Genomic DNA, 14,595 nt, shown 5'->3' on the forward strand with positions numbered 1-14,595 from the left:
AGTGATATGATTTGACTTACATTTTCAAAGGAGAGCTCGGACTGTTGAGTGGAGAACAAGCTGGACAGGGGGAGCAGAAGCAGGAGTCCTACCAGGAGGTCACTGCAGGCACCCTGGCAAGAGATGGTGAAGGGGGTGAGGGCTCTGGTGTGGGGAAAACAGATGGATTTGACTCTGCCAGCTGGGATGACTGCTGCAGTAAGCTCAGCCTTGCTCTAGGACAATGACAGAGGGCTTCCTGCAGGAGGTGGCCCTTTAGTGATGTCATGAAGGATTAATTTGCCAGACAGATGGACTCAGGGGAGGAAGAGGACTCTCTGGAGGAAGAGGACTCTGTGGGAGACAGAACAACTATAGGATAAAGGTACGGAGCTATAAAAGAAGGTGTATGTTGGTGGAGGGGCTCTTCTATCTTCTTGAGTGAGTCCAAGACATGCTGGAGAGACTTCTAGAGCCAGGAATCAAAGGGTTGTGGAAGCCAAACCATTGTTCAATGGAAGAGATGTGGTCAAACCCATGGTTTCAGTGGACCTCTGCACTGTGAGGGCCGATTTGGGGAAGGGCCCGGAGGCTGAGAGGCAGTGAGGCCAGCAAAGGGACGATGAGGGAATAGGACCCCGGACATACATAGAGGCAGAATCTGCAGGATTTTAATTTGGGGGCTGAGGCAGGGAAGGGGTTAGAATGAGGCCATGGTTTCCAGCTGGGTGACTGGGGTAGGGTGGGGATGAAGGGTCCTCTCTGAGTGGGGAAGAGGGACCAGGCAGTTTCAGTAGCCTGAGGCATACTCAAATAGCAGATGGACACACCGAGACACAGCAGAGGGGAGAGCAGCCTCTGGAGTCACTGGATCCTGGACTACATCCTGTCCCCACCTTGTTGTAACTGTGTGCCCCTAGGCAGGTGGTTTTCCTTCGAAAGCCTGCAAATTGGGGATAACAAACCCCTTACCTAGAGGGCAGCGTGGACATTAGATGAGAAGTTGCAAGTAAAAGCTCTTACCGTGTTTCCCGAAAATAAGACCGGGTTTTATATTAATTTTTGCTCCAAAAGACGCATTAGGTCTTATGTTCGGGGGATGTCATCCTGAAAAATCATGCTAGGGCTTATTTTTGAGGAAACAGGGTAGTAGAATGTACATTCTGCTAATAGTAAGGGGTCAATAATTGTTAACTATGTATTATTAGTTACAGGTGTGGCAGCTGGTGGGGGCGCACTGGGGTGGAGATGGAGAGATACTTGGCTTTCAAATGGGAACTGATGGCAGAGGAAGCTTACCGCCAGGAGAGGTGGAATAGGGCTCAGGACTGAACTGGGCTACCAGCGATGAAGACCGAGAAGGAGGAAAAGGAGAAGCAGATGGGAAAGAAAGGGTGGGGAAGAGGAAAGGAGAAAGGAGAAAGAGGAAGAGGAGGCGCCCTCTGAGGAAGCTGAGAAGTGGCTGTGGTGGGATAAGAACCAGAAGAGGTCGGAGCCAGAGCGAAGAGTCCAGGCGGAGGGGAAGGCTGCTAACGGCCCGGTGAATAATGAGACCGGTGACTTGGCCAGATGGTGTGGTGGGTCGAAGGCAGACGTGGTGGGCAGAGGGGCAGAAGAGAGGAGGGTGCAAGGAGTGAAGTGAGGTGGGCAGCCAGAGCCTGGGAGCCAACTGTCGGGGGCCTGGTTGGAGGGTCCTCTTGACAATGCCCCGCCTGCGCCGAGCCCAGAAGGCAGAAAAATGACCTCGCTTCCCATCCAGATTTTTCCATTAACTCTGACTTCCAACTAGCCACTCACCTTTTCTGAGCTTCAGTTTCTTCACCTGTGAAGCAGGGATAGTAACTCGCTACTCAGCAGAGTTTCGGTGAAGCTGCCACCGGGGGCATCGAGAGACTAGTTCGGCTACTAGTCCTGGACCCCGCCCCCTTTTGTCCGAGCCCCACCCCAGACCACGGAATCCAGCCCCACTAGCCCCGCCCTCATCCGGCTCCGCCTTCACCTGGCCCTGCCCCGCCCTCCTGGCCGAGCCACTGGCCCCACCCCTATCTGGCCACGCCCACCGACCACGCCCCTGATGCCCTGGTCTGGTTCCCCACACCCCAGCGGAGCCGAGTCCTGAAGGGACGCGCCACACCAGCTCTCCGCAGACCCCGAGTCCCCGCCCCCATGGCCTCGCCGGGACCCCGTGCCTTACGGGCTGCGCTCTGTGGCAGCTGCTGCTGCCTCCTCCTGTGTGCCCAGCTCGCTGTAGCTGGTAACGCGGGCCAGGGTCTAGTTAGGGGCCCGGGCAGAGGCAGGTGGCGCGTGCCCTTCACCCAGCGGCTTACCCAGGAGCAGTCAGGGCTTGGGGGCGGGGCGGGATGGGGACTTTCCAGACCTGTGCAGGGTTCCAGAGGTGGGTGAAGGAGCCGGTGTATGCATGTAGGCTCCAGGTGTGGGGGATTAGGGAGCTTCTGGTGTGGGAAGCAGCCTCGAATATATCTGGGAGCCCCAGCTGTATGCAAAGGGAAGGGACTCGGGGTGAATGTCAGAGAGGTTCTAGGTGTGGGTAATCATGTGTTTGTGGAAACTCCAGGAGTGTAGTGGGGATTAGGGGGTCCAGTGAATGTGTGCGTGTGCAAAGGGATGTGAGCCACAGTAGTGCAGAAGCAGGGCAGCAGCTTGGGTTCAAGGAGTTGCTCCTACCCCACTCGCAGGTAAAGGAGCTCGAGGCTTTGGGCGGGGAGCCCTGCTCCGCATGAACATCTGGCCAGCTATCCAAGGGGCCTGCAAACAACTGAAGTTCTGTGAGCATTGTGTGGAGGGGGACAGAGCACACAACCTCTCTGGCTGTGTGTGGGAACAATGTCAGCCGGAGGAGCCAGGTATGGAGCTCAGCCTTCCCCAAGTCAAGTGCCCCAGGTCTCAGCCCCAGAGCCTTGCCCCTTTCCCCAAACCTCTCCCCTGCACCTTCTCCCCCCAGGACACTGTGTGGCCCAAGCTGAGGTGGTCAAGGAAGGTTGTTCTGTCTACAACAACTCAGAGTCATGTCCAGGTAAGGGGACTCCCACTGGCCTGAACCAAGTTGGGGATGGGGGCTGAGGTGTCCCCAGCCAGCGCCTGCCCTCCGGGAAGGAATCTGTGTCTGTCAGCGATCAGACCATGCCCATGAACATTGGGTCCAGTTTTAGTTCTGCCTTTAGCTCACTGAAAACTCCCTTCCCCTCTCTGGCCTGTTTCCTCATCTGTAAATTAGTACAGCTGGAACATGCAGGACAGGTATGTGGAGTGACTGGGGGGTTAGCTCTTCTAATTTAAAGCATAGTGAGGACTTTGGGAGTTCAGAAGGGAATGGGGGGTGGGGGAGCTTGCTAGAGGAGGTGGCATCAGAGATGACCCTTAAAGATAGAGATGGAGACAGGGCATGTCTGGTGGAAGGAATTGTGAACTGAGGCTTGGACGTGTACAGGGTGGATCTGAACCTGAGACAGAGGACCTGAGCTGAGTCAGAAGTCCAGCTGTTGGCCTTGGGTCTTGATGGGAGTCAGGGCATGGGAGGAATGGTTTATTATTGATTCCCTGTCTTTTTAGCAGCCCACCACCACCCCACCTATGAACCGAAGACAATCACAACAGGTAGGTACTATCTGGGGTGAGGGGGGCGCTGAGGTGGTGAGAGGACTAGAGGTGCAGGAAAAAACAAAACGGAGCTCAGGCACTGATCTGTTCTGTGACCTCAGCCCTGTGACTTCTCCCTCTGAGCCTGTTTTCACATCTGTAAAATGGGCTGGATACCACCTCACAGAGTTGCTCTGAGGATTATATGAGAGGGTGTATAGCACCTAGGTCAGTGTCTGATGCAAGGAAAGTGATCAAGAAATGATGGTTTCCATTCCTTCTCCCCAACACTTCTGAGAACTCAGGGTGACCTGGCCCCTCAGGAACTGCTCTTGGTCTGAGGGTGTACGGCTCAAGTTGATGAGATCAGTGGCCACCTACTGCAACCTCCAGGTTCAGAGAAGCTCACACAGGGGTTCCCGGCAGGACAGAGGCAAAAGCCTCACCCCTTGGTCTCCACTGCCCCTCAGGGCCTGGAGGTCAGAGGCTTGGCAGGGATGGCTGAAGAGGCTCTTGGTTAATTAAAGCCAGAAACGTGATCTCAGAGGCTGAATTATTGATGGCTCAGCTCCCTCCAGCTCGAGCCCCAGATCTGTCTTGTGTAGCTCATTTCTTCCCTCTTCTGCTCCTCTTCCCCCAGTGTGCTTCTCTGGGGCTCCCTGAGCTGCAGCTGGGACCACCCTTTGCCCTTCATAGTCTCAGACCCCCTTATGCAAGCTACACCCTCTGGGAGGTAGATCCAGCTCCCAGCTGGGCCCCTGTCCACTGCCCCAAATGATCTCCCACCACCACCACCAGCCCTGCCCTGGGCTCTGGGCCCAGAGCCTGAAATCGAATCCCTAGTGAGAGTTGATGGCAAACGTGGCACAGCTGGGAGCCACCCAGGCAACCTGGGGCCCTACGGTGGGGAAGGAGTCAGGGGACACTGTGACACGCAGTGACCCCAGGGTCTCAGCGCTTAGGAGTCCTGAAAGGGGACCACATCATCTGTATCTGGGCTTTGAACCCCAAGACCCAAGGTTGAAAGGGAGTTGAAGGGCTCTGATGCCCAAGTTCTGGGTCCATCCTCATCCTATTGGGGAAGTGTGGGAGAGGGACCTGGAAGGGAGCTCAGTTGCCACTTGGTCCATGTGATCAGGAGGCACAGAGAGGATGTGAGAAGTATCAAGCCATGAAGCAATTCAGGAGCAGAGCCAGGGCTGGAGCCAAGGCCCTGCCCTCCCCAGCTGGGCACTGTCCTTCCCACCAGGCACCTCCCAACTGCCCACAAGATCCACCTGAACTTTTGAGCCTACTGTTCCAGGCTCCCAGAGTGAGGACTGGGGCCTCCAGGTGACCTATGCCGGTTACTGGGGTAGGCCTGGGATCCTGGTCCTCGGGGGCTTGCTATGATCTCCACCCTGCAGGGGTCCCCTCTGTCCCTGAAGCCCACAGCCCTGGCTTTGATGGGGCCAGCTTCATTGGAGGCATCGTGCTGGTGCTGAGCCTACAGGCAGTAGGCTTCTTCATCTTGCGCTTCCTCAAGGCCAAGGACAGCACCTACCAGACACTGTGAGTACCTGGCCAACCAGCAGAATCCCGGCTCACTTCCCCCACCCCACTTTTGCCCCTTGGGTCCCCTTAAGTGCCGATGTACTGTCTTAGTGGAATAGCCCCAAGGGCAATGACTCCTTCCCAATGTTCCCCATGTGAGCCACACACCCCTTCTCCCTCCTCCAGCTGTCGGGTTCTCTGCTGGGTATTAGCTGGGGCCAGGACTCAGCCTGTGCTTGTTGTCTGAGAGCTCAGCTGAGCCCAACTGTCTTTGTCCCCTCATGCTGCCAGCAGGGAGGAGAACCAGTAGGTGACAGCCAGGCGAGTCTTTGGCCTGCAGCTGTGTGGCCGCAGGCAGGACCTTGGCCATGTGTGCGGTTTGGTTTTCCTCTGAGAAGGGGAGCTGCTCAGAGGCCCCTGTGTGCCGTGTGTGCTGTGGGGTGGGTCACTGCAGCCTCAATTAAAGTGTTTGCTCTTCCAGCTGCTGCCTGCTCTCTGGGGGTAGGGGTCCTTAGCCTGGCTGAGGCAGGGCCACTGCCCTGACTGCCCTCTCTGTCTGGCCTCTGCAGAATCTGACCCCCTTCAGGCCTGGATTCCACACTGAGGGGAAGAAGGATGAAGAGGCTGCTTTCTTGCCCCCCTTGTGGGCACTGGGGGTGGGAAAAACTTTAGGCATCAATTTTTGTCCCCTGCAAGCACCGAGCAGTCCCAGTGCCCAATGCTGACTTCCTCTCCTGCCCTGGGCCTGGTACCTGCAGCTGGCAGCATCCTTCGACCACCTCCTGCCTCATCCGTCATCCTGCTTGGCACTGGGTCTGTGCCTGCCTGGGCACTACCCCTAAATAAAGGAACTCTTTCCAACACTGTGCTTTGTGTCCCATGTGGTTTAGATGGGGTGGAGGTACGGTCACTGTCCCTTCCTTAATGGGAATTCAGCCTTAGACTGTCTCTGTCACCTTTTATAATACTTTCATCTGTTAACATATTTAACAGATGAGTGTACGGAGACTCAGAAAGCTAAGTACACTTGCTCAACATCGCAGCGCTGGGTCAGGGCTGGGGTTTGAATTCAGGTTTTTCTGGCTCTAGAGTGAGCAGAACTTCAGAACTCCCCTGCAGAGGTATCTCCAGGCTCTCTTGGCTCCTAAAGTTATGTCTCTGCCCCAGTGCCAAGGTGGAGACATCCCTTGGGGCTCTCACAGCCATTTCTGCGCTTCTGGCCTTTCTCACTCAGGCCCTCCTGGAAAGCCCCACCCATGTCTACCTTTCACCCTTTGCCTCCGATCCCTGGGCCCAGAAGTCTTCCCTGACTAATAACATCTCCCACCGAGGGGGCACTTGCTAGAAACCATCTATGTTGCTTAGTCTGACATTTAATCCCAGGACTGCCCTAGGAAACTGAGAAGCCATAGAGAATAACAGTTGCAAGTTCAGCCTGTGGAGCCCAATTGCTCTGCATGAACTCGAACGAGTGATTTAACAGCTCTGGGCCTCGGTTTCCTCATCTGTAAAGTGGGATGTGGGGAAGGTTCAGAACAGGTGCATGTGCTCCATCTGCTTCATGTCAGGTACCCATCTACCCTCCCAGCGGTGCAGCTTGCAGCCAAGCCTCTGCACCTCTTCCTCCCCGAGGCCTAGGTGCATACTAACCACCCTGCAGGGTCTCCAGCTGCAGCTGGAAGGGCTCTGAAGAACCTTGGGGTCCACAGGTAGTTCCAGCGACTCCTTGGCCTCACGGAGGGTTCACCTGTTTACACATCACTCCACATCGACAATACCAAATAGTCTACCTCCTCGCCCCTCCCTCTCACATTTCCATCAAAGCCTCCCCTCAAGCCACCTCTCTAACTACTTGGCTCTACCTCTTGTTACCCAGCCTGCCTTGCTGTCTCTGCTCCAAGCCTTTTTACATGCAGTTTCTCCTTCTGGATCACCCTCCCTTGGCGTCTCCAACCAGCACTTAAGTGCTGGCAGGGATAACGCCCATTCTCTTCGGGGCTGAGGGAGGAAATGCCCCTGCTTTCTGCTGGCTTTCCATTCAGTTAAGGAAATTTCTTTAGTGGATGTTTTCTTTTTCAAAAGTAGTAAATGTGTGTAAAGAACAAAAGGACTATATAGAAGTTTATATAGTGAGAACCACTTCCCCCCTGGTCCCACTCCCCAGAAAGAACTATGGTTCATAGTATGTTTCAGACCATTTTCTGTGAATTTACAACATTTACCTGTTTAAAAATACAAAGCGGGATTGTATATCCTTTGTCCTTTTCATTGTCGATCAGGTTTGCCCTATGACTTGTCCACATGGTGATAACTTATTTGCCTGTATCCCATCAACGTCCAGTTGTTTCCACGTTGATTATTATACACAGCATCATGATAAACAGGCTTGTCCACAGATCTTGGCACACCTGTGGGAGAGTTTGCAGAGGACAGATTCCCAGAACTGGAATTGCATGGCCTTAGAGCGTCCATCCCATGGATCCATCTTGTTTGGCAAACTCGGCCTCCACCTTTCTTGATGTCCGCTTGCACCGCAGCCCTCCCCACCCCCATACGTTTTGAGCCTGGCATAGAGGAGGCCCTCAGGGAGGGTTTGATGAATGAATTAATGAACAAATGAATGAACGAATGAGGCTTCCCTCTCCTCCCCTATCACGTGATGTCCCTCTCCAGCTCAGATCTCACCCCTCACGTGTTCATGGTTGCTGCCTCCTTATTGGCCTCCCAGCCTCCAGGCCTGCCTGCCCCGGCTGCCCATGCCATCGGCCTATATTAGCAGCTGTTTCCCAGGCCCTGGCAGGGAAACAGGGGCTCCCCAAGGGAGTTGAGGGTGGGCATGAAGTCACTTTGCTAAAGGTGCGTCTCCCTGGTGGTGGGCATGGGGCTGGGGCAACATCTCTGCGGCTCTGGGCATATATAAGTGCCAGAGAGCGCACAAGTCATGTCCTGTCTCTGGGCCTCAATTTCTTGTTTATTCCTTCATTTGACCAATATTTATTTAACACCTGCTTTGTACCAGGCCTATAACCCAGGGACAATAATAACGACCATGAGCAGGGCTGTGTAAGGGTCAGAGGCGACATACTAACTGAACCCAGCATGACTTGTGGAGTGCAGTAACTGCCCAACATGTGGTAGCAGTGGTCATTAATACTGTTGCCGGGACGGGGAAGGATTCCTAGTGGAGAGGGCGTTAGGGCTGAACATTCACAGACAGGTGGAGCTTCTCAGTAGAGATGAAGAGGAGGACATTTCAGAGAAAAGGCACAGAACGAGCTAAGTTTGAGAGGGGGAGAAACGCTTATGAATGCAGCAGCCTGGAGTGATGGCTCCGGAGCCCTGGAGGCCAAGATCAGAAGTTGGACTGCATCCTGGAAAAGACAGGAATAATGCCCATTCTCTCTGGGGCTGAAAGAGGAAGTGCCCCCACCTCCTGCTGGCTCTACCTTGCATGGGGTGTCCCTGAGGAGGGACAATGGACAAAAGTCTTGTTTCATGTCCTTCCACCAGCCTGGCCCCCTTATAAATTGGCATCTTCTCTCAGGGGCACCAGCAAGCTGGGCTTCCTGTAGATCCCATTTCCGTTTTACTCCTCTTGCTCAGGGAGCCTGCCTGCCTGAGGACCCAGGACCACTCCAGCTGCCCTTCCCGCCGACCCACCCTCATCTCCTCCCTGGGTGTCCTTCTCCCACCCAGGCTCACTAGCCTCAAGGAGCAGGGTGGGAGTTTGATAATCTGGGCTCTGCACTTAAATAGATGCAAATAGATGCAAACAGTACAAAGCCTTGAAAGCTCTGGAGGCAAAGGTCCTGACAGCTACAATCTAGGAGATAGAAAGAGAGCTGCAGAGGGGTTTAGGGGAGACATGCTCACTCCCCCTATAAACCGCTCTGCCCACCCAGCCCTGCATTTCCCTGCAGAACCCAGGGAACTGGAAGCCAGCAAAATTGTCCTCCTGCCCAGTTGTCCTGGAGCCCCAACGTGTCCTGGGGAGAAGGGAGATGCAGGTCTTCAAGGGAAGAGATAGGGGTAGGCAGGGACATGGGGTAAACTGGGAAGTTGGGGGTGCAGCATTAATTGTCTGTGCTGGGCAGCCCGGTGGCTCAAGCGGTTGGAGCTCTGTGCTTCTAACTCCGAAGCCTGCCGGTTCGATTCCCACATGGGCCAGTGGGCTCTCAACCACAAGGTTGCCAGTTCAACTCCAGCAAGGGATGGTGGGCTGTACCCCCTGCAACTAACAATGGCAACTGGACCTGGAGCTGAGCTGTGCCCTCCACAACTAAAATTGAAAGGACAACAACTTGACTTGGAAAAAGTCCTGGCAGTACACACTGTTCCCCAATGAAGTCCTGTTCCCCTTCTCCAATAAAATCTTTTTTAAAAACCCCCACAAAACAAAAAAACCTGTCTGTGCTGAGGGGCGACGACAAAGGGGCAAGGAACCAACCGTGTGCTGGGCTTCAGGCTGGGTACCCAGCATCCTACATTGACTCTGTGAAGTAGGAGGAGAGCTTTCCCCCATTTTTTTTTAAAAGATTTTATTGGGGAAGGGGAACAGGACTTTATTGGGGAACAGTGTGTACTTCCAGGCCTTTTTTCCAAGTCAAGTTGTTGTCCTTCCAGTCTTAGTTGTGGAGGGCGCAGCTCAGCTCCAGGTCCAGTTGCCATTTTCTAGTTGCAGGGGGCACAGCCCACCATCCCTTGCGCGAGTCGAGGAACCTAACTGGCAACGTTGTGGATGAGAGGATGCACTCCAACCAACTGAGCCATCCGGGAGGCAGCTCAGCTCAAGGTGCCGTGTACAATCTTAGTTGCAGGGGGCGCAGCCCACCATCCCTAGCGGGACTCGAGGAGTTGAACCGGCAACCTTGTGATTGAGAGCCCACTGGCCCATGTGGGAATCGAACCGGCAGCCTTCAGCGTTAGGAGCACGGAGCTCCAACCACCTGAGCCACGAGGCCAGCCCCATCCCCCATTTCACTGAGGGACAAAGTGAGGCTCCGAGAGGATAAGTCATTTGTCCACAATCACAGCCAATTAAGGGTGCAGCTGGGATTTGACTTCTGGCTCTGAATCCTGTTGTTTTTTTGGTCCTGTGTATCGGGTGGGACTTATGGTGTCACTGCCTCTGGGATTTCAGGGCAACCTGGATCACTGGGCAAGATGGGCCCCAAAGGTGAGCCTGGTGAACAGGTGGGACCAGGGCCTCTTCTCATTTTGCTCTGTCCTTGGGCTAGAGAGGGGGAGGGCTCTGCTCAGCTGCTGTTCAGCCATTGGCTGTGACTGCCCTCCAAAAGTGGGAAGGAAGGCTGGGAGAAGTGGGGAGGATTGGAAGGTCCTGAGCACCCTCCCCTCTGGTGGTTTGTGGGCATCCCCTTGTGGGTACCCAGACCTCAGAGCTAACACTCAGTCTTTCCATGGGGTAGGATACCCTGTGAATCTGCTCCGGTGCCAGGTGGGTGAGGCAGCCTTCGCAGGAGCCAGGAACTTGGAACCAGGCAATGTTAGGGTGTTGGTGGACCACCAGGCATGGCCTGGTCCTCCCTAGAACCCCTTTCAGGTGTCTGAAGGAGCCAAAAGGGTTCCTGGGGTCCCACACTTAGCCTCTCCCATTGCCGATGGGGTGGGGGGTGGGGCATAACTTGGGGGCCCCCTCAGTTCATCTCCCCTTTCTCAAACCCCAAGAGCTGCCAGGAGCTGCTGAGCTGGGGCACCATCTTGAGCAGCTGGTACCATCTGTGCCTACCTGAAGGCAGAGCCCTTCCAGTCTTTTGTGACATGGACACCCCAGGGGGTGGTTGGCTGGTGAGTGTCAGGGAAAAGGGACTTATAAGCCAGGCCCAGTGGACACTTCTGCTCCTTGGCCCCTAGGGGGAGCCAGAGCCCACTGGAGCCAAGGCATTCCTTAGAGTAATTCACTTGACAAATGTTTACGGAGCTCCCAGGGAGTCTGGCTGAAGAAGTCTGAGAAGGCTTCATAGATAAGGTGTCATTTGAAAGGGTTTTGAAGGCTGTGTAGAAGTTCTCTAGACAGATGAGGTTCAGAAGGGCAGGGAAAGACAAATGCAGGAAGGCAGGACAGCACAAGAGGGTTTGAGGGGACCATGTGAGTGAGCTGAGAGCAGATATAAGTGGTTGGCTGAGGTCTACTGGTGTGAGTCAAGCATGGATTTAAGACCTCTGCAAAGGCCAGTTCATGGAGGGCACAGAATGGCTGACTGTGGAGCATGGAGGGCAATGGGGAGCCATGGAAGAGTTTTAAGCAGAGAGTAACCAGGTCAGACTTATATTTGAGGAAGATGATAACGTGGAAGTGCATTGCAGTGGGGGACAAGAGCGGAGGCAGGGATGCGGCTTAGGAGGACGCAGAGGTCTGCGCAGGAGCAGACAGAGGGCGGTGGCAGCAACGGGAATAGAGGCCCTTGAGTGGAGAGATATTTAGGAGGGAAACTCTACAGGGTCTGGGGACTGCTTGGCCTAACGGAGGAAATGGGGGGGAAGAGTTGTCAGGGGAAAGCCAGGAGTCTCTCTTGGGCCTCTGGAGGTGACCTCTCTACTCTAAAATCTTGGTTCTTATAGTAAATTAAAGAAGGCTATTCTGAATCTGACTCTCAGCAAGACTGACCATCTCTGGAAGGCAGGAACAATGTTTCCATCATTTCAGTCTCCCCCAGGGCTTGCAAGGCTTTGGTGTGAAGTTGAGTGTCAGTAAAAGTTAATAAGAAAATCTAGGGTTCATCAGTATATTGACAGGCAAAGCTCACTTGGACTCACAGTTTATCAACAATCAAAGAGAGGGGGAGTTTCCCTCCGTGCCTCACAGTGCACCCACTCTCGCCACTGACCCTACTTCTCCTCATCCCATGCCCAGCTTGGAGTAATGGCTGGTGTGCGGACCTCTGCCTCCCTCGGTGTTCCAGAGCTGGCAGGATGGTTCCATGGATTTCTTCCGCTCCTGGTCCTCCTACAAAGCAGGTTTTGGTAGCCAAGAGCCCAAATTCTGGCCGGGGAATGAGAATTTGCACAAGCTGACTCTCCAGGGTGGGTCCCAGCAGGGTCAAGGGAGATTGAGGGGTATTCCTATGGCATTCTGGGGTCTGAGGATTCCTCCTCCTTGCCCCCTGCTCAGGTATCTGGGAGCTGCATGACTTTAATGGCAACTGTACCTTTGCCCATTATAAGTCCTTCCACCTCGTTGGGGAGGCAGGTCACTCACTACCAGCTGGTGCTGGATAAGTTCTCAGAGGGCAATGCAGGTGAGTGACCCTAAGGTGGCTCTGGAGCAGGGGAAGAAGGTGAAGGAGACTGATTCTTTCCCAGCACTGCCATTGCCTCCATAATGACCCAGGGCAATTCCTTCCCCTCTGTAGGCGTCCGTGTCCTCATCTGAGAAATAGCAACCGTGAGCCAAGGTGGGACAGGAGTGAAGAATTTGGGCGCTGGAGGCAAACAGACCTGAGTTTGAACCCAGCGCCGTTGTTTACTATGTGATCCTGGACCAGTCCCTTCCGTGTCAGAGCCTGTTTCCTGCCCTGTAAAATGGTCAAGGAGGCAGGGAAGGAGGCCATGGGAGCTAGCTGAGGCTCTATGGAGTGTTAGCATTATCTGCTTCAGAAGAGGAACCAGGGAAGACTTTTTTCTTTCAGAGAAACAGCAACTGTTGAGGAAAGACTTGAAAGAGGGAAGTGGTTATGAGGAGTTACCTCAGGGGAGCCCCTTTTCCTGCCCAGGCATCTCAGAAGTCCCTCCCAGCTCTCCCTGACAGAGTTGCTCAGGCTGCTTGCTGATGGGAGCTGGGGAGAGACAAAGGAGCTAGAGGCAAGCTGGGGATTCTGGGAGAGGACAAGACAAGGGGAGGAGCTGGTGGCTTTGGAGCCACAGTCCTGAGTTCAAGTCCCTGTGCTCCTGTGACTAGTTGAGTAACCGTGGGCAAACAGCCTGGCCTCTTGGCACTGCTGTTTTATCATGGGGCTTGATAACACCCACGTCTCAGTTGTTCTGAGGCTCCTGTAAGATCATCTCTTCACAGGTGCCAGGCATGGCGCTGGCATCAATGTGTCTCCCATGCCCTCCCTGCCAGTGGACTCCTGAGTTACCACAATGGGAAGTCCTTTACCACGTACGATGACCATGATAAAAGTGGGAGCGACTGTGCGGTGACTGTCCGTGGTGCCTGGTGGTGCGGATCCTGCTATCAAACCAATCCCCATGGGCGCCATGCGATGTAGCTGACCACTGCCTCACGCACGGCATTGGCTGCGTCTCAGGCCGCGGTGTGGGCCTAACTTACCACAGGGTTCGCATGATGCTTTGCTAGGCCACCCTGGCAGCCAGCATCCTTATCTCTCCTGTACAGTTTCCGGACCTTTGGCTACCCCTTCCCATTGCTAACTGCCTCTGCTCTCCTGTCCACATTTAAAAATAAAACCACTTTAACCCTTTCCTGGCTTGCAGGATTCTTCCAGTTCCTGGGAAAAACTCAAGAGGGCAGAGCAAGGACATGGCTTTTAGCTCCATTCAAGGACCACTTTCCTTCCAGTCTCATAAGGTAGTGAGGCTTCCATCTCTGGAGCTGTGCAAGCGAAGGTCACAGAAACATTTGTGAAGGACTTGGAAGGGATTCAAGCATCCGCTGACAATGCCCTTGGGCCCTCCAGGAATTGCAAGTGGATGGTTTTGTAGTGGGAATTGTACAGCTTTCTCACCCTTTCTGTTGCCCATGCCTGTCCCTTCTAGGTTGTCTGTTTTCCACCCTAGCCTCTGTTGTAAACCAAGTTCTCATTCTCTGCTACTTCTTGCCTGTTCTATTAGAGGCTGGTTTGAACACAGGGTCAGATGAAGGAAGGTACAATTTTTTTCCATGGGGCCACAGGATAGTAAAACAGCAGTTACTGAGCCAGCATTTATTGAGCAGTTAATTTGCCAGAGCCACATTCTAGAAAGTGGCAGAACAGTAAGTAGTTCAGAGTCTGATAGGGAGTCCTGGGATTGCATCCCGCTCTGTCATGTGGCTGAGTGATCTTGGATGAGTTACTCAACATCTCTAAGTCCCCAGTTCCTGATTTCAGAGTCCACCGAGGTTTACACCAGATTGCTGCCTCATCAATTCACACTAAAAGGTCAGGGATTCTTGGGAATTTGGAGCTGGGCAGCTACAGTAGCTCAAGGGCTGGAGTTCTCCTTCAGGTGGGTAGAGAAATGTTTGTGTGGGGACTCTTCTCAGATCCTATGGTCACGTTCTGGGTGGAGGTCAAAGGTCAGTAGATTAGATTCTGGGGAAAGCATGCCCCTGGTAAGAGGGCAAAGGTGGGAGCTCAGATGTCAAGTCGCATACTAGGGATGATGGCCTCCTGGCAGGTAGAGGGGCAGACTTCCCCCATTCCATTCCCTCCCTGGAGAACCCACTCTTCACCCGGCTCTGCACACCCTGTCTCTGGAGACCCATTCATTCAACAGATCCTGCAGGGCAGGGCCTGCAATTCATGC

General features: G+C 54.1%; 2 protein-coding genes across 2 annotated transcripts; both read left to right on the plus strand.

The window, feature by feature from the left end:
* Positions 1-2,145: 2,145 nt before the first annotated feature.
* Positions 2,146-5,131, plus strand: CD164L2 (CD164 molecule like 2; the record flags this gene model as incomplete). Its single annotated transcript, XM_081056472.1, has 5 exons — positions 2,146-2,233; positions 2,676-2,843; positions 2,942-3,013; positions 3,550-3,594; positions 4,983-5,131. 5 exons carry the CDS (start codon positions 2,146-2,148, stop codon positions 5,129-5,131), a joined length of 522 nt encoding a protein of 173 aa, XP_080912598.1.
* Positions 5,132-8,584: 3,453 nt separating this feature from the next.
* FCN3 (ficolin 3) lies at positions 8,585-13,337 on the plus strand (the record flags this gene model as incomplete). The annotated part of the gene is given in 12 exon segments (XM_081058061.1): positions 8,585-8,626; positions 8,628-8,676; positions 8,679-8,828; positions 9,030-9,125; positions 10,250-10,294; positions 10,536-10,564; positions 10,783-10,920; positions 12,030-12,150; positions 12,239-12,303; positions 12,305-12,365; positions 13,139-13,145; positions 13,190-13,337. Coding segments are annotated over 12 exon segments (951 nt in total).
* Positions 13,338-14,595: the final 1,258 nt, after the last annotated feature.

Source organism: Rhinolophus hipposideros (assembly GCF_964194185.1).
Source record: "Rhinolophus hipposideros genome assembly, chromosome: 8".
NCBI classification, from domain to species: Eukaryota; Metazoa; Chordata; class Mammalia; order Chiroptera; family Rhinolophidae; genus Rhinolophus; species Rhinolophus hipposideros.